Source organism: Pongo pygmaeus, chromosome 6 (genome assembly GCF_028885625.2).
Source record: "Pongo pygmaeus isolate AG05252 chromosome 6, NHGRI_mPonPyg2-v2.0_pri, whole genome shotgun sequence".
Taxonomy (NCBI): domain Eukaryota; kingdom Metazoa; phylum Chordata; class Mammalia; order Primates; family Hominidae; genus Pongo; species Pongo pygmaeus.
Genome location: NC_072379.2, coordinates 1,950,333 through 1,975,823, shown reverse-complemented (window position 1 = coordinate 1,975,823; position 25,491 = coordinate 1,950,333). Strand labels below are relative to the sequence as shown.

The following is a 25,491-nucleotide window of genomic DNA, read 5'->3' as shown; positions in this document are numbered from 1 at the left end:
GAACCAAAAGCAGGGACTCATGGATACAGGCACACACGTTCACAGCAGCCTCGCTCACGGTAGCCCAGAGGTGAGCGCACCCCAGCGGCTGTGGACAGATGCGTGGATGGACACAGTGTGGTCCTTCCGTACAGCGGAGCACGATAGATACAGCCTCGAGGAGGAGGCGCGTCCCGATACCTGCCGCAGCATGGATGGACCTGAGGACGCTGGGCTGGGTGAAACCGGCCAGTCCGAGAAGGACACAGGCTATGTGATTCCACCTACACGAGGCCCCTAGAGTCATCAGATCCATAGACAGGAGGTGGAGAGGCCGATGCCAGGGGCTGGGGCTGGGGCAGGGGAATGGAGAGTGAGTGTTGATGGATGTGGGCTTTAGCCTGGAGAGATGAGGAAGCTCTGGGGATGGGCAGTGGTGGTGGCCACACAGCATGGAGAGTGTGCTGAATGCCAGGGAGCTGTGCACTTAGAATGGTTATGGTGGTCAGCTTCCTGTCACGTGCATTTCACCACAGTGAGACCCAACAGGCAGCTTGTTAGGAGTGAGCCACACCCCAGACGGGAGGGGCAGGGCACTCGGGGTGACTACTCCAACCCTGCCCTCACACGGCCTATGTCCTTCGGTCACTCCTGCCTTCCTCAGGCCCTTCATCCACCAGCTGGTCCTGCACCTGCTGCCTGAGCCCCTGAGGCCTCCTGCCAGCTCTGGCCGAGCCTCAGGCAGGATGGTTTAGGCGCCGGCTGTTGTTTGTGCCCTGTAGTGGGGAGATTGGGATAGCAGAGGCTGCCCAGGGCTCCTGCTGATCTGCCAGTCCGGCAGGGACCCAGTTCACTTCCTTGGCAGGCCAGGGGAGCAGCCTCCCGGGTGAAGCCCACGTGTCTGGGAAGGAGGAGGAGGACCTGTGGTTGCAGCGGGACCAGGACAGTGCCGGTTCCCCCTCCTCCTCCTCCTCCTCCTCCTCCTCCTCCCAGGAAGCATGGGCTTCGTGCCCAGGGTGGGTGGCCAGCGGGTGCCCTGTGCACTGACCACACTGCCGTAGAGGGAGCTCAGGGAGATGCCTGGTCTGCAGATGGGGCAGGCGATGGGCTGTGAGCTGAACGAGGAGCACGTGTGGCAGAGCCAGGACCCACTGCGGTGCTCACTGGGCTCTGCCCGCTCATCCCCGCCTTGCCCACGTGTGCTGCTCCCCCCATGCTGAGCTTTGCCAAAGGCCCCACTAGAGCACCCTCCCCCTGTGGGCCTGCAGCTGCTCACAGAGGCAGCAGAGGGTGGTGAAGGGCCTGGGTGCAGGGGAGGAGGTGAGAGCTGCAGCTGGGGGCAGACATTGAGGGGCTCCCGTACGGGGTCGGGTCTGGGGCTCAGAGCCAGGCCTCAGCCTAAATCACTATTGTCCAACCCTTCTGACAATTAGGGTTTTTATCTTTTCCCTCCAAATTGTTTACAAGCCACTCTCCGCAGATCACCTTCTGAAGGACTCGGGTGGAAGTCAGCGGGTGATTACCAGCACTGGGTAATTGGCTGTGCTGAGAGTCTTTCATCTGCTGATGAGGCCCGAGGTCAGGGGAGCTTTAATGAGGGCATGCGGGCCTCGAGGTGGCGCGGGACGTGCAGGAAGGTGGCAGAGCCGCCGGACAGACGGACAGGCAGATGGTGTGAGTGTGCCCGAGCTCTCGCTTCCCTATCACATAGTGACCATCCTTGCCTCTGGATGACATGAGACTGAGCTCAGGGTTCTGGGGACTGGCCCAGAGGCACACAGTTGTGGCTGGTGGAACTGGGACCCAACTTGGGCTCTGCCAGACCCCTGCGTCTGCTGCCTGGGCATGCACACCCGGCCACGAGCCCTTGTCCTTTGTCTAGAGATCGTCCAGTGGTCTCTGCTGTCCCCCCAAGTAGAGATGTGCCCAGGGACCCACTGCTGAGCACCTTGATCTCCCCCAGCCTGTCCCTGCTGCAGCCACTTGGACGGAAGCCATGTCTTGCACTTGGGGTAGAAAACCAAACTCAAAGGCAGGACCTGGGGGGTCTGGGCTCCCCAAAGCTGATATCCCTGAGCATGTCTGCAGCCTCTCGGAGGCCCGGGGCCTCCTCTGGGAAGCAAGGGCCGTGGCCCTGTGTGCAAGTGCCCCGCACGGGGTGCCAGTCCCCGCGGCTCTTGGACATGGCACAATGGAGGTGTCCCCAGGCAACCGCTGCTGCAGGCACTGCATCCAAGGGACCGACGTCCTTTTGGTTCCCGGGCGTATCTGCAGGGAAACGGATGAGAGCAGCTTTTTAGAGGAGAAGGGAAGCACGGGGCCCTGCCGGTGCCTGTGGGGTTTGAGGGGAGGCGAAAAGTGGCTGCGGTTCTCCTGGGGGCCAGGAAGAGGCCCCTCCCCGCCGCCCCCACTCAGCAGGACTCTGGGGAAGGGGAAGCACTTTGCTTCTCTCACGAGGAACTGGGTTTGCACCTGGAGCCTGCCCATGGCCTGGTTTGCCGGATGCCCCTCGGTTCTCAAGGACGTCTTGGGTCTTCAGACAGGGTTGGAGTTGAAGAGGGACTCAGAGCCGGGCACATGTGGCAGAGGGAGGAGATACACGTCTTTGGTTTCACTGCGTGGGTCCCCCCGGGTGATGCTTGCGTGCCCGGCAGAGCTCCTTACAGCCTGAGACCATGTGCACGTCCGTTAACCTGCCCGACTTTTCCACGGACTTGGTAGGTCACTGTAGCCACCACTCTACAGACAGCAGATTGAGGCTGAGAGAGCAAGCTAGTGCGTGTGCACACACTCTGGACCCCAGAGTGCCAGCTCCGGGGGCCGTGCCCCGGGCCCCTCCTAGGAGAGCCACCCTGGAGCCTCAAGGAGCAGGGCCCGGGCAGTGTTGCCCCAGCTGGGCTGGTCCTTTGCTGGCAGGTCCAGGGAAGCCCCGCATGGCGTCCTGGGGCAGCAGCTGTCTGTCCTTCTTCCTGGATCCGGTGTGTGTCGGGCCCAGCCCCTCCCGTGTTGTACAAGTGTCTGGCCTGGGTCTCCCTCCAGAGCTATGCATCTCGTCTCTGTTCAGGGATTGCTCCAGGCAGGTGGAGCAGATGTCAGCCTTGCTGGGTGCCCATCAGGACCATCTCCTCCTCACCACAGGCACAGCCCCTGGAGCCCAGGAGTTTAGCCCAGGGTGATCCAGTCTCAGCCTTGGCCAGATTAGGAAGGGGATGCTGTCCCCGCCCCGCTGACCAGTGGAGACTCTCACATGCCGTCCTCCCTGGCCACTGCAGGCCACCTGCCCTTTCTCTGCTATGGAACCACAGAGGCTGTTATCAGGGGTGTCATGGGAGGAGCCCCTGACCCTTGCTGGAACCAGGATAGGCATGACCCCTCCCAGCTCCCTCCTCCCCTGGCCTTTCACGTGGAGTTGCCCAGCAGGGTCTCAGGCCAGGAAGGCCAGCCCTGGAGCTGTGCGGTGGCCTCAGCGCCGTCTCCTGGGTGCCAGTGTCCCGGCTCCACTGGTTTGGCAGACGTGCCGGCTCACAGGGCGTGTCCCGCTGGGGAAAGTTGTGGCCCTTCCCTCAGGCCCTGGTCAACCCTCGCTTACCCTCTGGGCAGGGCCCTGAGCGGAGGCTGTGCAGCACACAGCCACTGGGGGGTGGAGGAGGGTTGTGGGGGGCGTTCGCTGGGGTCCATGGAGCAGGTGGCATGGGCTCACTCGCAGGCTGGCTTTGCTGTGGACACCTTGGCTGTGGGGAGTTTCCACTTCTGGTGGAGCCTGGCCGTGGGGCATGTGCTGGAGGGGCCTCTAGGGGCTCCGCCCTGTGACCCTGGGCCACTCCATCTCCCCCTGCAGCTGCCGCAGACGAGGCCCGGGACACTCACTCCCCATGGTGGAGCACTCGGCTCTGCAGAAAGGGGGCTCCCGGGGTCCTGTCCTACCCCCATCCAGTTGTCATCCTCCCACTGCTCCCAGGCACTGGTCACGGACAGCAGCGTGGCCTCTGTCCTCCTTGGGCCTCAGTTTCTCCATCTGCTCCAGGCTGCCCTCTCCTATCCACGTGCCTCTGCCTGCTTGGGAGCTGCTTTCCCGGAAGAGGTGGGACACGGCCCCGCAGGCCCCTCAGCGACAGGCGCATCCAGCCCTTCAGCCCTCCTGCTGGCCCTGAGCAAGTTGCCCAAGGTCAGGCTGCTGCTGAGGGCAGGACTGGGAGGTGTGACCCTTGCCTGGGCTTGTTACAGAGGCAGGTCCCACAACCCAGCCGTGGGCGGCGGGCAAGGCCACGGGCAGGAGATGGGAAGGCCGGGCCTCTGCCTCTGCCTCTGCCTCTTGGTGGGCCTGGCTCTGCCCTGCCCCGGCCCAACAGGCACAGCCCGAGCTGCCTTGCTCTCCTCCCCGAGCCATTTCCTTCAGCCGGGAGAGGTATTGATTGAATTTTGAGGCCGGACGATCTATAAATATGCATGAGGAATGGCGGTTGTTTAACTGTGTTTTCCATTCCCCTCTTGTCGCTGCTTTCTTCCAGCGTTTTCTCTGCTCTCGTCATGCGCGTCAGGCACAGGGGGACAGGCGCCTCCCTCCCCGAGTGTTGCCTGGGCCTTGCTGGAGGCAGCCTCCTCCCTGGCAGGGACCTTGAGGGTAGGGCCCCTCGGAAGCCACTTCCTTTGCCCGGGGCAGCCAAGAGCCCATGGCACCCAGCCCCTGCACGCACCAGGGTGTGGGCTCATGGCTTTCCTGCCGTCTGCTCTGGGTCTTATGAGCATTTTGGCCGGAAGGAAATTCCTTAAGGTGAAACTCACCACACTCACCGTCACAGATGGGAAACCGAGGCCCAGAGAGGACGGAGACCTGCCGGCGAGTTAGGGGCAGAACTCACAGTGGGAACAGAGGTGGAGCCAACGCCAGCCACCACCCAGCCTCTTCCTCCAGGACTTGGGCTGCAGACAGTCCCCTGAACACAGAGGGAAACGGGCAGTCGAGGCCGAGGCCTCCTGGGGGCACAGGTGTGGGCTTACAAGGCAGCCCGGGAGCACCCGCACCCTCTCTGGGACTTGTCTCTCCCTGTGCAGACCCCTCCAAGACTGCTCTGTCTGAAGGTGGGGCCCTGTCATCTCCAGAACCCTAGGCCCAGCCTGGAGGGGAGCTTGGACAGACAGTAGGCCTGCAAGTGGCCAGGGATCTGCCCTGCCTGTCCCAGCATTCTCCGGCCGCACCCGCCAGCCGGCTCTTCCGTTTAACCGCGCTGGTTAACAGCGCCAGAGCGCCTGCTCGCTCTGCAATTGAAAGATTTTTGTTGACTCAATGATTGCACCGTCGCATCAAAGGAAGGCTCCAAACTTTTCCTTTTGAGATTCTCGTCAGTGTCTCAACAGTTTTCTCAGCTGTGAATCAAACAAGGCAACAAATTTTAGCAGAAGATTATAGCCATTTTTCCCCTTTCTTCCTGGAAGCTGTCATCTAACAGCCGATTCCAGCAAGGTTGCTCGATCTCCCATCTGCTTGAGTTGAGTGGTGCCAGCCCCCAACGGTACTCCTGCTTGCTGGCACACACAGTGCTCAGCGCCCTAGGTGGGTGGGGTGCACGGGGCCAGGGGCAGCACTGGAGGGGCTTCTCCCCATGCCTGGAGCCTCACACTGACCTCCTGGGCCTGCAGTTACAGGTGGGTTCTGTGAGCGGGAGGTGTCCTGCCAGAACGCACAGAGGGCGGGGGTGGCCCTGAGCAGATGGGCAGATGGGGCCTGGGAGGAAGTGATCTTGCCTCCTGGGCTGCAGAGCCCACCCCACATCCGCTGCCTCCTGGCCCCAGTGCAGAACCCGCTGGCCCTTCCTCTGGGCTGGAGGCTTGGTATGTCCATGGTGGGAAGTGCTTGAGTCTTTGCGTAGGAGGATCTTGAGACTGCACCGGCCTGTGCCTCATCTGGGATGCCCCCGGACCACCTCCTGCCCTGCTAGTCCCTCCCCCGCTGCCTCCAGACTTCTCAGGCCACACTCTGAGCCCCTTGGTGCCCCCAGTCACAGCCACGCCATGCAGAGCCCTAACCCCGGTCTGCGGCCCAGCGCCACCATCTTCCCCTCACCTCCGAGGGGTCGCTTGAGTGCTGCGTGACTGTGTTCTCCTCCAGAAAGCAGCAGAATACATGAAAGAGGGCTCACAGAGCACCGGCCAGGCCTGGCACCCCATGGTGTCTGCAGATAGCCGCTGCCCTCACCCTCCTTCCCTTCATCTCCAGGGTGGGCCCAGCAGCAGCAGCACCTCTCCCACACCCTCCGCTGTTCCCCGGATGCAGCTGCGATCCAGTAAGTGAGAGGGCCATCTCCACGACTTGGAGAAGGGTTCCAAGCCCTTTCCCGGGACCTCCTGGCTCTTACTTCATGCGTTACTTTAACCACTCTAGCGGCCTGGTTTTAAGCCCATAGGAGCACATCCTAGTTTAGTAAGTGTTAATAATCATCATCCATTCATTCAACAAACACATCTTCCATATGGAGCCTGTGCCGGAACAGTCCTCAGTACTGGTGCTGCGGTGGTGGACAGCAGTCCCTGTCACTGTGGAGCTGGACTTCTGGCGGGGAGGACGGTCTACTGAGATGAGTGTTTAGGCTGATGGGGGTGTCCCGCCGGCAACAGCAGTCACCCTTGGCAGCCGGCCTCTGTTGGGCCCCTGCTGAGCTGGCGCTGAGGCACCGTGCTGCTTCCTTGCTCTGCAAGGAGAGGCGGAGGCCTGGCCCCTCGCAGCCCCCATCCAGTGGGAGGGTCTCGGTGTCCACTGTCTCTCCCAGTGGCTGACGGCCCAGGCGAGGGGCTGCCTGTGCCCGTCTCCCTCTGCTCCCGGATCCCTTGGTGGCCACTGCACTGTGCACTTGCAGGGGGTGCCAAGCCACGGAAGCCAGGCCAGCCGGTCCCCTGCCTGTCAGCTGCCTGACTCACGGGGATTTTGTCCCCATCAGCTGCGGAGGTGGCCTGCAGGCTCCAAGAAGCCACCAAGGCAGGGCCCTGTGGGCACACCCTGACGTCACCTGGTCCTGCAGACTGTGGTCACTGCACTTGCTGTCTGGGCCCAGCCAGCAGGAGTGGGACAGGGCCGACGGGGGGCGGGGGAGCGGGTGATGGTCAGTCCACTGTGCCCTAGAGGCTCTTCTGGCTGTGGAGGAGGAGGGTCTTGGGGGCAGGGAGCCCCTTCAGCCTCACATTCCCCAGCCCAAGCAGGATACAAGTAAGGACATTTCCTTACAGAGCCCCAGAGTTTCTCCTTCCTTCACCCGGGAGTCCTCCAGGCAGCCCCTCTAAGCCCTTGTCCTCCCCCTGGAGAGCTGCTCTTGAAGTTGAAATCGTGGCACATGCAAAGGAAGCGGCTGGTTTCAGCCCCGCAGGCTCTGGCGGCTGCGTCCACACTTCCTGCTGTTTCTCACTTCCCACCCGGCCCGCCATTTCTAACAGCTCTATTGAAATGCGGCGCACATTCCATGTAACTCGTCCCTTTGAAGGGGGCAGTTCAGCGGCTTTTATGTCCACGGCTAGTTCAACTACTGTCACCCTTCGCAGAACGTTTTGATCACCTCTGAAGGAAGCCTGTCTAATTATCCATCACCCTGCTGTCTCCTGTGCCCCCAAACCCTCAGCCACCATTCAGCTACTGCCTGCCTCTGTGGGTCTGTCTGTTCCAAGCATTTCTTGGAAAGGGAGTCCTGTGGCCTGTTCCAAGCATTTCCTGGGAGGGGAGTCCCGTGGCCCGTTCCGAGGATTTCCTGGGAAGGGAGTCCCGTGGGCCGTTCCGAGGATTTCCTGGGAAGGGAGTCCCGTGGCCCGTTCCGAGGATTTCCTGGGAAGGGAGTCCCATGGCCTTTGTGATTGGCTTTTCTCACTTCCCGTGTTCAAGGTTCACCCATGTGGTCGCAGGTGTCGGTGGTGTATTCCTTCTCGGGGCTGAAACACCCCACTGTGCACAGCCGCATCTTACATATCCAGTCATCGGCTGGTGGACCTTGTGTTCCTTCTTGTGGCTGAAACACCCCACTGTCTGCACGGCCGCATCTTACGTATCCAGTCATCAGCTGGTGGACATTTGGGTGGTTTCCGCTTTGGGGCTGTTATGAACACAGCTGCCCTGAACATTCACAGATGAGTCTGGGTGGATGTGTGTGTGGTTCTCTTGGGGGTCTGCTGGGTCACATGTTAACTGTTCCACTATTGCAGGAACCTGCCAGACTGTTCTCCAGGGCTGCCGCACACTAGGATTCCAGTTTCTCCCCATCCTCGTCATCGTGTTGTTGCGTGACTTCCTAGCCGTCCTGGGGGTGCAAAGTGATACCTCACTGTGATTTCAGTTTCTGTCTCTGGATGCCAGACGATGCAAAGCAGCTTTTCCTGTGTTTATTGACCTCATAGAAGTCTCTCTTCAGATGCCTTCCCCATTGTAACACCTGGGTCCTCATAGGAGTCTGTCTTCAGACGCCTTGCCCATTGTGACACTGGGTCCTCATAGGTGTCTCTGCAGACGCCTTGCCCATTGTGATACTGGGTCCTCATAGGACTCTGTCTTTAGGCACCTTGCCCATTGTGACACTGGGTCCTCATAGGAGTCTTTGCAGACGCCTTGCCTGTTGTAACACTGGGTTGTTTCAGCTGTGAGAGTGCTTTATGTGTTCAGATGTAAGTTCTTGCCCATTGTGACATTGGATCGTTTGGTGACAGTGCCTTATGTGTTGAGGTGTAAGTTCTTCAGATATAGATTTGCAGACATTTTCTCCTGTTCTATGGCTTGTTTTTGCATCTGATTGGTGTCCTTTGAAGCACAAGAGTTCTTAGTTTGGATAAAGTCTGATTACCTGTTTTTTTCTTTTGTTCTTTGTGCTTTGGGCTAAGAATTCTTTGTTAAATCCAAGGTTATGAGGGTTTCCTCCTCTGTTTTCTTCTACAGGTTTTACGGTTGGGCTTTGTGTGGGTCTTGGATCCATTGTTACTTAGTTTTCGTTTATGGTGGGAGGCGGGGCCCAGCTTCATTCTTTGGCATGCGACAGCACATTGTCCCAGCAGCGTTTGTTGAAAAGACTATTCTTCCCTATCGAACGGTCTTTTTTTTTTTTTTTTTTTTAATACTTTAAGTTTTAGGGTACATGTGCACAATGTGCAGGTTAGTTACATGTGTATACGTATGCCATGCTGGTGTGCTGCACCCATTAACTCGTCATTTAGCATTAGGTATATCTCCTAATGCTTTCCCTCCCCCTCCCCTCACCCCACAACAGTCCCCGGAGTGTGATGTTCCCCTTCCTGTGTCCATGTGTTCTCATTGTTCACTTCCCATCTATGAGTGAGAACATGCGGTGTTTGGTTTTTTGTCCTTGCGATAGTTTACTGAGAATGATGATTTCCAGTTTCATCCATGTCCCTACAAAGGACATGAACTCATCATTTTTTATGGCTGCATAGTATTCCATGGTGTATTTGTGCCACATTTTCTTAATCCAGTCTATCATTGTTGGACATTTGGGTTGGTTCCAAGTCTTTGCTATTGTGAATAGTGCCGCAATAAACATACGTGTGCATGTGTCTTTATAGCAGCATAGTTTATAGTCCTTTGGGTATATACCCAGTAATGGGATGGCTGGATCAAATGGTATTTCTAGTTCTATATCCCTAAGGAATCACCACACTGACTTCCACAATGGTTGAACACCTTTCTCAGAATCACTTAACATGGACGTGTGGTTGGTTCCTGGACTCTCCACTGTGTTGTTGGTCTGTACGTCGGTCCTCATGCCCGCGCCACACTGTCCTGATTGCCATGGCTTTGTAGTAAGTTTTGAAATCAGGAGACTGAGTCTTCCTCCCGTGTTTCCCCTTTGCAAGCCTGTGGTAGCTCTTCTGAGCCCCTGCAGTTCCATGTGAGTTTCAGAATCAGTTTATCAGTTCTTCAGGGAGGCCGGCTGAGTCCTGGGATTGTACGGAATGTGCAGATCAGCCCTGGGAGTCTCTGGTCCTGACAGCGCCGGGTCTCCTGATCCGAGACATGGGATGTTTCCTGATCACCTAGATCCCGCCTAGTTTCCAGCCATGCTGTTTTGGTGCCTGTGTGTTTGAAATGGCTCCTCTTGGTGGGGCGGGCGCAGGAGTGGTGCAGTTTGTATAGGACACAGGGCTGTCCTCCCATCCCGACACTCGGCTGCCCTGGAGACGGGCCTCAGCACAGGGCTCCCATTACCCCTCCACTTCCAGCACCTGCTGAAATGTGTGGCACGCGGGCTCCGAGGCATGGAATGGTGTGCCTGACTCTGCACCGCCCAGGCTGTGGTCATAGCAGCAGCCTGGAAGTTTGGCTGTTGCCCCCAGCCACCTTGTGGCACGGTCCTGTCTCACCTGGAGCAGAGGTCCTGGGCCCCCAGGGGCTCAGGCGTGGCCTCCTCCTGGAGGGGCCGGGAATGTCCCCTCCACGTGCTGAGTGTGGCCCAGGGAGGCCCCTCTGTGGGATGCCAGCTGCTCCCACCATGAGTGGCAGCTCCACTACTGTATTCACAGCTGTGCTGAGGGCATCCAGGGCCTGGAAATCATGTCAGATGGACAGACAGGTGTGCAGGTGGATGAACTGAGGGAAGAAAGGAAGGATGGTGGGAACGAACCTGTGGAGGTCAAGAGCCTGGCCCAGAATCACGGTGGGGACGTGAGTGGGTGGGTGGTGCCCAGTCTGCCCCTCCCGTGCTGCCTCTAGGGGCTCTGCCTTCTCCAGGCATTAGGCAGGGAAAGTCCCCTGAACTTACAGAAAGGCGAGTAGCTGCCCGGAGTGCTGCCATTTGCACAGAGCTCTAGTGCCCGTCCTCCCCCTTTGCTGGCCCTCCTGGGAGGTGGGTTGTTCACACCACCAGTTATGGAGCCCAGGCTTGTTCACAGCCCTGGTCAGCGGTGCCATTGGCAGGTCGCTCCAGCCCCAGCCGCAGGTGCCCAGTGGATGCTCTCCGTGACCCAGGGCCTCCTGCTGCAGGTGGAAGCCGGGCCACGGGAACCTGCGCCGACCTTGGCCTCACACTGTGGCTCCAGGAGAGCAGGACCTGGTGGTGCATGCGTAGTGGCTGAGGAGGACAAGCCTGGGGGTTGGTCCCAGCCTAGACACGGTGGCTTTGCACACACCAAGCCTTCGCCCCCAGCGGGGCCAGCAGTGCAGTGCGCTGCACTACTGGGGGCCAGAGGGTGACAGGATTGGCGTTTAAGAAGAACTGCTCAGTTTTATCTTCTCTCTGTTTTGATTTGGTTTCCTTCATCTCTACTGGCTCCTGCTTTTGGTCCTTAAATCCTCTGATATACAGAATTGTTTCCTGGACCTCAAGCTCCCCATCAGGGGGGAAACCTCACCCCAGGATGATGGGCCGGTCGCGGGGCACTCTGGCTGGGGGCTGGGGCTGTGCCTCTGGCTCTTGTTCCTGCCCGTGGAACGTTGCACGTTGCCAGGACATCCACCCCGGGGAACTTCACGTGCTCAGGCACTGCTGCGTCCAATGCCAGCACTGGGTGCACCACCGCTGATCCCCCTCCCCTCCTGCAAGTCCACCTGTCTGCTAAGTGGGAGGACGCTGGGGCCAGGCAAGGCCTCGCTGGGCAGCCTCCAGGACAGTGACTATCTCCTCCCACCTGGAGGTCCCTTCAGGAGGTCAGCGGTGTTGAAGCCTGGGGAGGAAGAGGAGGGTGAGGCCTGGGGGAGGAGGGTCTCACTGCTCTGGGTCAGAGGAGGGCTAAGTACACGCCGTGCGGCCTCGTCCTTGCCGGGGGTCAGCTGACTACAGCCCCGCCTGCTGTGCAGCCCCTAAACTAAGAACCATTGTACATTTTTAAAGGGTTGAAGAAAATCAAAAGAAGAATATTTTGGGACACACGCGAGTTATCTGAAATTCAGGTTCGTGTTTCCGTGCCCGCAGCTCCGTCAGCGGGGCCCATGCTGGCCTTGCATGCCCCGTGGCTTTCTAGGTGCAATTGCAGCGCTGCGTGGTTAGGATGGGGACAGGGTGACTGCACAGCCCGGTGACTGGCTGGTCTCCGCAGGAGGCAGCCCCACCCTCTGGCCGCATCCTCCCTGGCTCCTCGAGGCTCCGTAGGATGGTGAAGAGGTTGAGATGCCGTCCAGCCCACAGAGGCCCCGGAAAGCCAGTGCCGCCCATCAGAGGGGCCTCCTGAGTGCCTGTGGGTAGCTGGATTCTGCACACTGGGTTATCTTACCGCGGCTATGAAAACTGGATGAAGCAGCAATCCTTTCAACCCCAAGAGTCTGTGATTCAGCCAGAGTTACAAGATGTCTCTTCATCCTCTGAGGTTTACAGGGTTCTCAGAAAACCTGTGAAGAGCTGCGTGGATCCTCTCCCGCCCTGGCTGCCGCCTCCCTCTCCCCTGGGCCTGAGTGGGTGGATTTCCCCTCCCCTCCTCCTTCCCAGGAGAAGCACAGAGGGAGCGGCCAAGCGAGCCATGTCTGCAAACCCGGCTTCCCTCTGCAGCGGCCTCTGCCATCGTGCCATGGGGCCGGAGGTCCCTGGTCCAGGTCAGCATGTCCATCTCCACTGGCCTCTTCCATGAGGGGTGGCAGGGCCAGCAGTTAGCTTGTGTGACGTGATGTCAGGGGGATGTCTTAGAGTCCAGGGTGGCACCAGGAGGGGTGAGATCTCTTCCCTTCTTCCCCATCCCCTCCTGTCTCCCTGTTGGAGGCACATTCTGGGCTCTGGGACCACGATTGCCCATGGCCGACGGGCTCCAGCCCCAGGGAGGCCCCCAGGGCACAGCCCAGGCCAGGCCTCGGGGACTTGGAGAATAGTGGCCCACAGCAGCCTGAGCTCCTGGGAGGCTGGAGGCTTACTGCGCCCGGTCTCTTCACCTTGTGGGGTGTGTCCACACTGGCCTCTCCTGAGAGCATGGGGTGTCCTGAACACAGTATGTGTTTCCCTGTTCCCCTTTGGGAGATAGGACAGTGCGTGGGCAGAAGCCCCAAGGGTGGCGGGAACTCATTGCCAAAGGGGAGCAGACCATTACTATGCGTGGGGCTGGCCTGGCTTGCTGGCCGGCACCGCTCACTCACGGGGGCTGGTTGTGTCTGTGCCTGAGGGAGCAGGTGCCCATCCAGTCTCACTGCCCCACAGCTCACAGCCACAAGCTGCAGAATCTCAGCGCTTGGCGGGAGCCCTGGCCCGTGTGTGTGTGTGTGTGTGTGCGGCTGGCCCCAGCCCTGGCCCGTGTGTGTGTGTGTGTGTGTGTGTGTGCATGCGCCACTGGCTCTGGCCCTGGCCCGTGTGTGTGCATGTGCCGCTGGCCCCGGCCCTGGCCTGTGTGTGTGTCTGTGTGTGTCTGTGTGTGTGCCGCTGGCTCCGGCCCTGGCCCGTGTGTGTGCATGGGCCGTTGGCCCTGGCCCTGGCCCGTGTGTGTATGCGTGTGCCGCTGGCCCCGGCCCTGGCCTCTGTGTGTGTATGTGTGTGTGTGTGTGTGTGTGTGTGTGTGTGTGTGTGTGTGTGCGCGCGCGCGCGCGCACGCCACTGGCTCCGGCCCTGGCCCGTGTGTGCATGCGTGTGCTGTTGGCTCTGACCCTGGCTCGTGTGTGTCGGTGTGCCACTGTTCCTGGCCGTGGCCCATGTGTGAGGGCGCCGCTGGCCCCGGCCCTGGCGTGTGTGTGTGTGTGTGTGTGTGTGTGTGTGTGTTCGCGCACGTGTGCACCTCTGGTCCCGGCCCTGGCCCATGTGTGTGCGCCTTTTCATGTGTTTATCAGCTTTTTGGGCGTCTTTCTTTGGGAAGTGTCTGCTCACATGTTTTGCTTATTTTTAGAGTGGGTTGTCTGATATGCCCTTGGTTATTTCTGAGTTCTTCGTATGTTCTGGATCTGAACCCTTTCTCAGAAATGTGATTTTCAAACAGCACCTCCTGCTCTGTGGGTGCCTTTCCACTGTTTTGGTGGATGAAGTTCTTAATTTATATAAGGTCAGTTGTACTCTTTTTTTTTTTTTCTTTACAGCCAGCACTTCCTGAACCCTGTTTGAGGAACCTGTGTCTACTCCCAGGAGACAGAATGTGGTGGAACTGATGTTTGTGTGTGGTGTGAGGGCGAGGTCTCAGGGGTGTGCAGTGACCCTGCACCTCCCTGTTGTGGGCGGCTGTCCCCTGCTGTGAGCCGCTGTCCCCTGCTGTGGGCCGCTGTCCCCTGCTGTGAGTGGCCGTCCCTGCTGCAGGGCTGTGTGGTGCTCATTGCTGGGGGTCGGTCACCCACCACAGGTCAGCAGGCTGGGCCTCCAGGCGCCCTCCTCCCTCAAGGATGCCACGCACATCCCGGCCCTGGGTTTCGTGGGAACGTCAGGTCACGAGGCGCATTCCTGAGCCACCCACGCCGGTGCCAGGCTCCTTCGCCTTCCATCTCTGTGTGGTTGACCTTGTTTCTCTTGTGGCATGGAGCACCTTCCAGGCTGGTAGGGAAGAGATGGGAACATGGCCACACGGGCTCCCAGTCTCATCCCAGCCAGGAACCTCAGAGGAGAGGAAGTCTCCCTCCCGGGCACTGAGTGTGGAATTCCGGGAAGCACCGCACATGGCTGAGCAAGGGCCGCATGTCCCCTCTCACCCTGTTCTTGTGGTTAGGCAGAAGGGACCCAGCAGGTGGCCAGGCCTTGGTTCTGCACTTGTCCACAGAGCACAGGGAAGGAGCCACTCCTTCAAGGAGAGATGGCTGCCAGGCAGGCTCAAGAAGGCAAAAGAACTGAGCACTGTGCTGCATGTGACCCGTGCTGTGTGTCTTCCTGGACCATGGTGACCTGTGCTGTGTGTGTTCCTGCAGGGTGACTATGACCAGAGCAGGACCAAAGTGCTGCACATGAGCCTGAACCCCACCAGTGTGGCCAGGCAGCGCCTGCGCGAGGACCACAGCCAGCTGCAGGCGGAGTGCGAGCGACTGCGCGGGCTCCTGCGCGCCATGGAGAGAGGAGGCACCGTCCCAGCCGACTTTGAGGCTGCCGCCGCGAGTCTGCCATCGTCCAAGGAGGTGGCAGGTAGGCACCCCCTACCCCCGGCCCCTGCCGTCCTCGACCTTCCGTAGGTAGGTCCATCCGCTCGCCTTTGGAGCAGCCTCAGGCTGTCACCTGCCTTTCATCCCCAGAGGGTTTGTCCTCCCTTGTGGGCAGCCAGGCCTCATGGTTGCTGGGGCAGAGCACCCTGGCCCCGTGTCCCCATGGCCCCATGGGGTTATGCAAACAGATGGAGCCATCCAAGTCTACAGGCAGCTGTGGAGAAGCAAGGGGCTGAAATTTCAGGCCCTTAAACAAATTCATATCACTTGTCAGTTTATATGTCCCCCATTAATCACAAGTAAATCCAATCCTCCACGAAAACAAGTCCATCTCTCACCAGCTGAAGTGTGCTTCATGGCGTCCAGAGAGCCCTTTGTGGCCAAGGCCTGTGGCGCCCCAGGGAAGAATGAGGCCTCCACGTGGGCCAGCGGGGCCTGCCCGCACCCTCCAGGTCTACGTGAGGCCCACAGCCTTTGGAACGCCAGCCTATCCCCTGATGTGGTGAGGTGGTGCTGGGGTCTGCCCACACCAAGCCTCGGAGGGTGCTGCCGGGGCTGTGCCCACTCTGCGGAGTGCCCCTGAAGGAGCAGGGCTGGGAGCCCAGAGTCACCATGCAGTCTGCACCCCCAGGGAGGCTGTGGGGCTCAGGAGACCCCTGCCCCCTGTGTTGCTCTCTGCTGTTGGAGGGAGCTGGGCACTGCCCCATGATCCTGGTTCTGCGGGGACCTGGGGGAGGGTTCCCTGTCCAGCCCTTAGCAGCAGCCTGGAGCGTGACCTGGCGTCCTCTTGCTCCCGTGTCTGAGCCACCCAGCCGCCAGCCCCCTCCCTTGGGGGTTATCTGCAGCATCACCGGAGTCTGAGCCACCCGCCCATCAGCCCCTCCCTTGTGGGTGTCTGCAAGGTCATCTGTGGTGGGGCCTGGAGGCTGCTGCTTTCTGGCCTTTGGCATCTCCAGTTGATTTCAGACTCGCTTTTCATCCGATGACACCGTCTTCTGTTTCTTCCCACCCACTTGCCATCGCGCCCTGTACTGTGGGAAAGCATTCCCCGTGAGCGTGCAGGTGCAGAGGTTGTGTGGCAGTCACTTGTCCCCTGCCTGCAGCCCAGCACCCAGGCTGATGTATCAGGAGTGATTGTCCTCTGCCCCGCTCCTTTGTGGGGAGGGTCTTAGGTGGGGTCTTCCCTCCCTCTTGTGCCCCACCCCCATAAGCCAAGACTGCCCTGAGTCTGGGCGCGCCCCGCCGGCAGGTAGGGGCTTGGTGGCTGGCTAGTGGGTGGTCTGCCCTCCTGGAGTAGCACGGTGGGGTTGGAGGACAAGAGCCAGAAGGGGGGGCCTGTGTTGCCAGATCGAGGGGTGAGCCGATGGCAGTCGGGGGCTCCTTTCCAGGTCCCCACCCGCACAAAGGCTGCTCCCGGTCTCCACTGTGGCTGTGAGGGCCTGAGCCCCCATGTCCCCAGCCCCGCTTCTGGTCCAGCCGTGGCTGCCTCTCCGCCCTGCATTCTGCAGGTGTTATTGGCAAGTTTCAGAGCTGAGCATGCAGACTCGGAGCCATATTTTTAGGTGGCTCTGTACCCTGGGAGAGGATTTGGGAAGGGGCCTTCCGTCCCTGCTGTCACGGGCCTGTGCCTTGGCTGTGCACCCATTCGCTTGTCTGTTTGTTTCCCTGTTGTCTGTATCTCTGCCCATCTCGGGTTTGCCCGTCTGTTCCTTCCCCTGTTGTCTGGGTCTCTGCCCATCTCGGGTTCGCCCGTCTGTTCGTCCACCTCTTGTCTGGGTCTCTGCCCGTCTCGAGTTCGCCCGTCTGTTCGTCCACCTCTTGTCTGGGTCTCTGCCTGTCTCGGGTTCGCCCGTCTCAGGTTCGCCCGTCTGTTCGTCTACCTCTTCTCTGGGTCTCTGCCCGTCTCAGGTTCGCCCGTCTGTTCGTCCACCTCTTGTCTGGGTCTCTGCCCATCTCGGGTTCGCCTGTCTGTTCGTCTACCTCTTCTCTGGGTCTCTGCCCGTCTCGGGTTCGCCCGTCTGTTTGTCCCCCTGTTGTCTGGGTCTCTGCCCGTCTCGGGTTCGCCCGTCTGTTCGTTCCCCTGTTGTCTGGGCCTCTGCCCGTCTTGGGTTCGCCTGTCTGTTCGTTCCCCTGTTGTCTGAGCCTCTGCGCGTCTCAGGTTCACCCATCTGTTCGTTCACCTGTTGTCTGGGTCTCTGCACATCTCGGGATCACTCATCTGTTCGTTTACCTCTTGTCTGGGTCTCTGTGCGTCTCAGGCACGCAGGTGGTCGGCATCTGGCTGTGACAGGTGTCCCGGGCCTCGGCTGATTGGGAGCAGGGGGTCTGGAGAGGTGTGTCCGAGCTGACCATGGAGAAGTCAGGGCCAGCGTGGCCTAGAAGCAGGAAGGGGAGGATGAGCAGAGGCCTGGGATAGGTGGGGCTGCGCCCCATGGCGCCGCCACGAGGTGAGGGTGGGTCAGGCGTCCGGGCCCCAGTGGCTGATGCAGCTCGTGTCTATGCCCCTGAAAATCACAGTGGTGGTGGCCTCTGTTTTATGTAAGGCCTAACCCCACAGAGGGAGAGGATACAGAGGCAGACTTTTGGAATCTGGAACAGGCGGGCGAGCAGTGAAAGGACTGAGTAGACTCAGGAAACCGGAATCTAAGCCGGCGGCGGGTGGAGCTGAGAACCCACCTGAGTTATACCTCAAAACTCCAACGCGGCCCAGGAACTGGCTGCAAGTGGTGTTAGGGGAGGCATGCCACTGACTGAAGCACAGTGGATCTGGAGGCTTGAATGCTGAATTAAGAGACAGGTCCCCGGGACCATCTGTCCATCTGTGTGCCCTGGGCAGTTGCCGCTCCCCGGGAAAGATGAAAACTCCAAAACAAGCCAGCAGTTTATTCTTGGAGCAGTGATCCTTAAAGTGCAGTCCCCAGGCCGGCTGCTGCCTCCCTGGGAGCCTCTTAGAAATGTGGATTCTCGGGTCTCATCTTAGACTTGCTCAGCCAGAGGCCTGGGGGCGGCCAGCAGTCTGTGCTAGGCAGCCCTACAGACCACGCAGATGCTCAGTGAGTTTGTGGACTGCTGCTCTGAAGAGGGCTGGTAAGGTCCCTGGACAGGCCCAAGTCAGGACAACAGGCTTGAACTGAGCCCGGATTGATAGATGCAGGTGTGAGCCTGGATCGCACACCCCCGCCATGTGCCCTGCAGAACACGGGCAGCAGGTGTGACCCTGTAGGCCACAGTGGAAAGACCTCCCTGTGGATCTCAGCAGCCCAGAAGGACCTGGAGTTGACAGTTCCCCAGCTCAACAGCTCCCATGGATCGCTCCCTGGGGAAAGCCGTGGCAGGCGGCTCCACGCTCCTACCCGGAGTACCCCTGGGGCCCTAGTGCCCTCCCCTAGTGAGGAGCTGATAGCCAGGGATTGTCAGACGGCTCAAGGGAAAGGACAGGAAACGAGCAGGGAAAACAGCACAGCGAACCGCAGAGAGACACAGCGTCAGCGGGGAGGGAACCCACTGTCCCAGCGAAGAAAACCTCTAAAAACTGTCTCCTGGATCGCCTCAGAGAGAAGACGGGGCTTCAGCAACCAAACAACAGGGCAGCTTAACACACGCCAAGAGAAAGCAGTGAGCAGCGGGAAGGCAAAAGTAGGGAACAGTGAATGGAAATCTAAGAAGATTTGTAAGATAACGTTGAGAAAGTCTGAAAGTAAAGACAACGAGATGGAAAACGGGAGAAGAGAGGTAAGAACATTAGAGGCATGGCCCACCGTCTGAACGACAGGAACACGGAAGGAGGGAACAGGGAAAACAGCAGATGATACAGAAGTGCCTCAAGGACGTCTCCCTGAAGGGAGGAGGCAGCTCCCTGCCTCCCAGGAGAGGCTCAGACTGGGCTGTCTGTGGATGGGGATAGACCCACATAGTGCACAGCAGCGTGAAGACCCAGGACGCAGGACGAAAGGAAGACCCTGAGAACTTCAGAGAAGAAACACAGTGGTCACTTGTCAAAGGATCCGGGATCAGTCATCTAGCGTTTCCTAGCAGCAGCAACTCCGAGTTTCTAGCAGAGTGACCTGCATCTCGGGATCTCGTAGCCCCCCAGCCCCACATCAGGTCTGAAGGAAGAAGTATGGGCATCTGCAGGGTTCAAGGCCTTAAAAACTTGACTGCCCCGCACCATCTCTCAGGAAGCTGGCAGAGGATGCGCTCCCGAAGGATGAGGGAGTAAACCAGGAAAGAGCGTGGCTGTGGCACGCGGAGCAGACCACAGGGGCTTCCGCTGCGGGAGCAGAGAAGGAGGCCTCAGGCCTGGGGAGCAGCCAGCAGGGGCCAGAACAGGCCAGAGGTTCTGGGATATAGAGCAGAGAAGTAAGCCCCTGGCCTGGGCAGCCTCTAGCGGGGACTGGCACTCACCAGAGGTTCTAGGACAGAAACTGGTGCATTGGGTGTCATGATGCGGACCGGAGCTTTCCACATGTGTGTGCCAGGCTTGGGCTGCCATGGACGTTGGTCCCCGGGTCCCTGGGTTGCTCTTTGGCAGCCTCCTCCTTCCCTGCGTGCCACACACATTTCTCAGGTTTTAGGTTTGCCGCCCCGCACAAAAAGACTGGGAAGCACCTGCGTAGACAGCTGGCAAAGAGGGACGGCTGACAGGAGCCACGAGCACCTAAAAAGTTGAGTGCGTGGGAAGCAGGACGATCATTGGCTCTGGGGACAGCAGAGCTGCATGAGAAGCAGCAGTGTCCGTGCATTCTGAGCTGGCCCTGAGCATCTTCACACAGTTGTAAGGGAGCTGAGGCCTGATCTGAACACAGCCCTGAGCCTCATATTAAGACGGGGGACCGGGAGGGAGGGAGAGCTGAAGCCTCGCTGTCTCTTGGGAAGTCAGCAGGATGTCCGAGCTCTCAAGTCTAGAAGGAGCCACAGAACGTGTATTCCAGAGAAATGCAGTTAATACCGACATGATCGGCTGAGAGGTGAACATGGTGGACTCTGGAGAGAAAGGAAGGAAACGAGAAGTATGGAGACCGCTGTTCCCTGACACACCTCACAGAATTCCTGGGCTCTTAACTCATGTGCGTGTAAATCTAAAGTTAGAAAAGTCCAGGTCACACTGCTCGCTGCCAGAGAGGGCTGTCCACTCCCCGTTCTCCAGATGAGGAGCAGGGGTGTGCCCGCAGTGTCAGCAGACCCTTGACATGGACCCCACGACGCGCCCTCGCTCCTGTGACCGTGGGTGGGGTGAGGAGTTGGGGGTGTTCCCGTGGTGTCGGCAGACCCTTGACATGGACCCCACGACGCGCCCTCGCTCCTGTGACCGTGGGTGGGGTGAGGAGTTGGGGGTGTTCCCGTGGTGTCGGCAGACCCTTGACATGGACCCCACGACGCGCCCTCGCTCCTGTGACCGTGGGTGGGCTGCCTGCACAGTCCCTGCAAAGGGTGGGATGGCAGGTGTGAGCCCGAGACAGAGACGGATGTTCCTCCCCGGCCTGGCTGGCCCTGAGCGTGGGTTGGGGGCGGGTCTCCTGGGTCAGCAGAGAGACCAGGGTAAGTGGTGAGGGCTTCAGGCCAGCAGGTCTGCAGATGACAGGCCTGTCACTGGCTAAGGGTGAGCCAGGTGTCCTGAGACAGCACCCAGTGTTCCACCAGGGAGCCAGTCCCAGGGGAGTCCCCTCACACCCTGGTCACCTGGCATCTCGGCAGTCAGCAGATGTCTCTTCCTGCTCTGGGGAATCAGGGCCCCCAAGGAAGAAGGTGAGGGGATGTGACAGTGGGACGAGGCAAGGGGACACGTGGCAGTGGGGTGGGCGAGGGGACACGGTGGTGGGATGGGGTGAGGGGACGTGGCGGTGGGGATGGGGCGGGCGGACGTGGCAGGGGGATGGGGCGAAGGGACATAGCAGTGGGGACGGGGCGAGGGGATGTGGCAGTGGGGGACGGGGCGAGGGGACGTGGCAGTGGAGACGTGTTGAGGGGACGTGGCAGTGGGGACGTGGCAGTGGAGACATGGTGAGGGGACGTGGCAGTGGGGGATGGGGCGAGGGGACGTGGCAGTGGGGGATGGGGCGAGGGGACGTGAGTGGGGACGGGGCGAGGGGACGTGAGTGGGGACGGGGCGAGGGGACGTGGCAGTGGGAACAGGGCGAGGGGACGTGGCAGTGGGGGACGGGGCGAGGGGACGTGGCAGTGGGGACGGGGCGAGGGGACGTGGCAGTGGGGACGGGGTGAGGGGACGTGGCAGTGGGGCTGCCGGGTCAAGAGCTCCCTTTCGTGTTTGCCACGGCTTCCCCAAGAGCTGTCTCTGGTGTGGGCCCCAGACCTCCGGCCAGAGAGGACACAGAAACACGTAAAGAGGCCCCTGCTCTCGGGGATCTGAGTCCCTGCTCAGAAGGTCAGGCAGGAACACCCTTGTGATTTTCCTGGTTTCTTTGACAAGGCAGTCACTAAACAACCCCTGCCATCGGCATGGGCCCTTGGCTGATAGGAGCCCCAAAGCCCAGCCTCCCATGCTGGCTCTGGCTCCTCACTCAGCCCCCTTGCCACGTCCAGGCTGGGCCAGGGAGATTGTTGATTGCAGCTTAATTAGGGAATGCATTAATATTAAAATAATCTTATCAGAGCAGCACATTGAAGGTGATCAAATTTGTCACTGCCTGTGTGGGCACAGCTGATCCTAGAGGTGTCTCTGGGGAGGAAGGAGGCAGGGGGAGGATGAAGGAGTGAGGAAGAGGGAGAAGAGATACCAGGGAGGAGAAGGGAGGAGGTGGAAGAAAAGAGGGGAGGAGGGAGGGGAAGATGGTTGGCCACAGAGTTGCTCTGCCTGGAGCCCACCTGCTCGGCCCCAGGGAGGAGGGTGCCCTCGAGGGGAGGCCTGGTTTGGTGTCCCGGCCTGGGCTGAGGACGGGAGCAGTGACTGCCTTTCTGTTTCGTCCTGTGCACAGCTTCTCTCTGTATCGGCGCATGTCCGCTGCAGTCTCAGGACTCACACTCTTCCTGCTTGGCTGGCGCTGGCCCCAGAGGTGGCCTCAGTGAGGTGTCCTAATGGCCGCTCTGTGGACCACCAGGACAAGCACATGGAGAGCTGCCCATTGGCCTGGCAGTGCCAAGCCAGCTGTGCCCTCCCCCGGCCAGAAATCAGTGCCCAGCTCTCACATGGCACAGGCCTGTGTTTACGTCATGCCCCCACCCCATGCCACCTGGGCAGGGCCGCCACCTGCCCACGCCTCTGTTTGCTCAGTACAAACACTGTGCGATGCCGACAACTGAGCGGTTCAAATGGGATGGGGGTGCAGGGGCTTCAGCCCTGTTCAGCAGTTAGTGGGAGTTGGAGAAGAAGGGCTGGTGTCTGAAGTGCAGGACCATGCCTGTTTGGCATCCCATGTGTGGCCCAGTCCTGTGCCAAGCCGAGATCCTCTGCCTGGGTCCTGCCATCTAGGGACCTGCAGCTCATGGGGAACAGTCTCAGGCGTGGCAGGAGTTCCGTCGTGGGCTCCTCTAGGGACCAGCGGGTGGTGGGGAACAGTCTCAGGCATGGCAAGAGTTCCATCGTGGGCTCCTCTAGGGACCGGCGGGTGGTGGGGAGCAGTGTCTGGCGTGGCAGGAGTTCCGTCGTGGGCTTCTCTAGGGACCGGCGGGTGGGCAGGTCATGGGGAGCAGTGTCTGGCGTGGCAGGAGTTCCGTCATGGGCTCCTCTAGGGACTGGCGGGTGGTAGGGAGCAGTGTCCAGCATGGCAGGTGTTCCATCTTGGGCTCCTGTAGGGACCGGCAGGTTGTGGGGAGCAGCAGCAGGTGTGGCAGGTGTTCTGTCATGGGCTCCGCCTGTAGTGCTGGAGACAGAAGTGATGTGACGTTTGCCAAGGCCTCGGGCACGAGCTGGTGGCTCTCCACTGCCTGGAGAAGTAGCTGTCCCCCACGTGCTGCTTGGTGCTGCCTATTTTTTAATTGAATTGTTAGTATTGAGTTTGGGGTGAATCCAAGTTGAATATATAACTCATAAATATCTTCTCCCAGCCTGTGACGAGCCTCTTCATTTTCTGACCGTGTGTTTCTGAGACCAAATGCTTTTAATTTGGGTGCATGCTAATGATCAATTTTTCTTTTATAGGGGTCAGATCCAGAAACTCTCTGCATAACTCGAGGCCAAAAATATTTTTTTCTTGTTTTCTGCTAAAAGGTTTTAAGTTCACATTTAAATCTGTGACCCATTTGGAGTTAGTTTTTGCCCATGGTGTGAGCTTGAGTTCAAGCTACTTTTCTTTTTTGTTTTTATATGGATGTCCAATTGTGCCATTATTATTGAACTGACTGTCCTGCCACCTTTGAATTATGTTTGCACCTTTGTCCAAAACCAGTTGGCCATGCGTTATGGGGGTCTCTTTCTACACCTTCTCTTCTGTTCCCTTGATCTAAGCGTCTGTCCCTTTGCTGTTAATAACACCCCACTGTATTGATTACTGTAGCTTCATAGTAAGTCTTGAAATCAGCAGCCCTATCCCCCACTTTATGCACGAGATTTAGATTCAGCTTGTCTTTACCTGCAAAACGCCTGCTCAGATTTTAATAGGAATTACTGAATCTGTCGATCAGTCTGGGGAGCATCTACATCTTGGTTGCAGTGAGTCTTCCGATACATGAACACGGTATGTCTCTCCATTTATTTACGTTCTTCTTATTTTCTTTCATCCACGTTTTGTGATTTTCACTGCACCCACCCACCCCTTTTTTGTTAGAAATACACATGGTTTTGTTGGTTTTATTGTTAGTGTTGGAGCTATGTAATTGTTTGTAGGCTTGTTTTTGTGGGTCCCAGGTGTTCAGTGCATGTGTGTAGAAGTATGACGGATGTTTGTGCTGGCTTTGTAACCCATGACCTTGCTGAACTCACTTCTTAGATCTGGGTTGGTTGCTGTTTTGATTTTGTTTTCTAATCCTTTGCAGTCATAGCATCTGTGAATAGGGACAGTTTTGCTTATTTTGTTAAGATCTATATGTCTTCTATTTCGTTTTCTTGCTGTATTGCCCCGTCTAGGACCTTAGTACAGTGCTGAGTGGGAGATGGGGGAACGGAGATCCTGGCCTTTCTCCTCACCTCGGGGGGAGAGCAGTCCATCCTCCTCTATGAGGCGTGCTGCTAGCTGCAGTTTATTTGTGGTTTTTCCTTATCAAGCTGAAAACGCTCTTTCTATTCTTAGTTTGCTGAGAGTGTTTATCATGTAGGATGTTGGCGTCTGTCAGATGCTTTTCCTGCATCAATTGATGGGATCATATGTTTTTTCTCCCTTATACCGTTAGTGTGGTTGACAGTGTGCCATTGTGGTTTTTTTGGGAAGTTTCCAACGTTGAACCAACTCTGCATTCCTGGAATAAACCCCCCTTGGTTATGGCATAGTATTTTTACATGTTGCTGAGTTCATCTTGCTGACATCATTAGTAATCTTCGCGTCTGTGTTCATATTGGTCTGTAGCTTTCTTGTACTGCCCTTGTCTGGTTGTGGTATAGACGTAATGAATGAAGTGAATTGGAAAGTGTTCTCCCTTTTATGTCCTAGAGGAGATTATGTAGAATTGGTGTTACTTCTTTAAATGTTCTGTAGAATTTGCTGGTGAAACCATCTGGGCCTAGGGATTGTGGTTGTGGCAGGTTCTAATCGTTACAGGAAGAGTGAGTTCTTTCATCTCAGCTGAATGTTGGTAGAGTGTAGGTTTTGGGGTTTTTTTATTGTGAGGAACTGGTTCATTATATCTAAGTGGTCAAATGTATGAGCAGTGAATTGTCTGTGCTCTTGCCTCGCTGATTTTCTCATGCCCGCTGGGTTCGTAGCAGTACTCCCTCCTTCCTTCCTGATACTGGTAGTTTATGTCTTTTTTTTCTTTTTTCTTTTTTTGTCTGTTAGCCTTTCTGGAGATGTATAAATTTCACTGATCTTCTTAGAGACCTAGCTTTTGGTTTCATTGATATTTTTGCTGTTGTAGTTCTGTGTTTCCTTCCTTCTGCCTGCTTTAGTTTTAGTTTGCTCTCTTTTTTTTCTGGCCTCTTCAGATGGAAGATTAGATTGCATATTTGAGATCTTTTCTGTTTTCCAGCATGAGCGTTCCGTGTTAGAAATTTGCATCTGAGTGCTGCATTAGCTGCATTTCACACATTTTGATATGTTGTATTTTTATGTATGTTCAGTTCAAAACATTTTTAAATTTCCATTAAGATGTACCATAGTTTGAACGTGGCCTCCAAAGTCCACGTGTTGGCAGCTTCGTCCCAGCGTGATGGTGTTGGGAGGTGGGGCCTCCTGGGGGGTGTTGAGGTCACGTGGGCTCCACCTTGGTGAATGGATTCGTGCTGTTATGAAAGGGGCTTCCGTTAGTTGGCTCTCTGTATCTCCCTCCTGCGTTCCACCATGTGATGGCGCCTCAGGAAAGCCCTTGCCAGAAGCTGGTGCCTTGATCTCGGGCTTGCCAGCCTCGAGAACTGTGAGCCTATAAACTTCGGGTCGTTATAAATTAGTCTCAGGTATTCTGTGATAGCA

The 25,491-nt window shown here is 58.1% G+C and overlaps 1 protein-coding gene across 15 annotated transcripts in view; it reads left to right on the top strand.

Annotated features, from left to right (window-relative positions):
* Positions 1-25,491, top strand: part of MAD1L1 (mitotic arrest deficient 1 like 1) — a 413,243-nt gene that overhangs the window by 279,510 nt on the left and 108,242 nt on the right. For all 15 annotated transcript variants that reach the window (XM_063667207.1, XM_063667208.1, XM_054494509.2 and 12 more), the window contains one exon: positions 14,750-14,960. In XM_063667207.1, the coding sequence (XP_063523277.1) occupies positions 14,750-14,960 (211 nt within the window). The remainder of the gene's footprint in view (positions 1-14,749; positions 14,961-25,491) is intronic.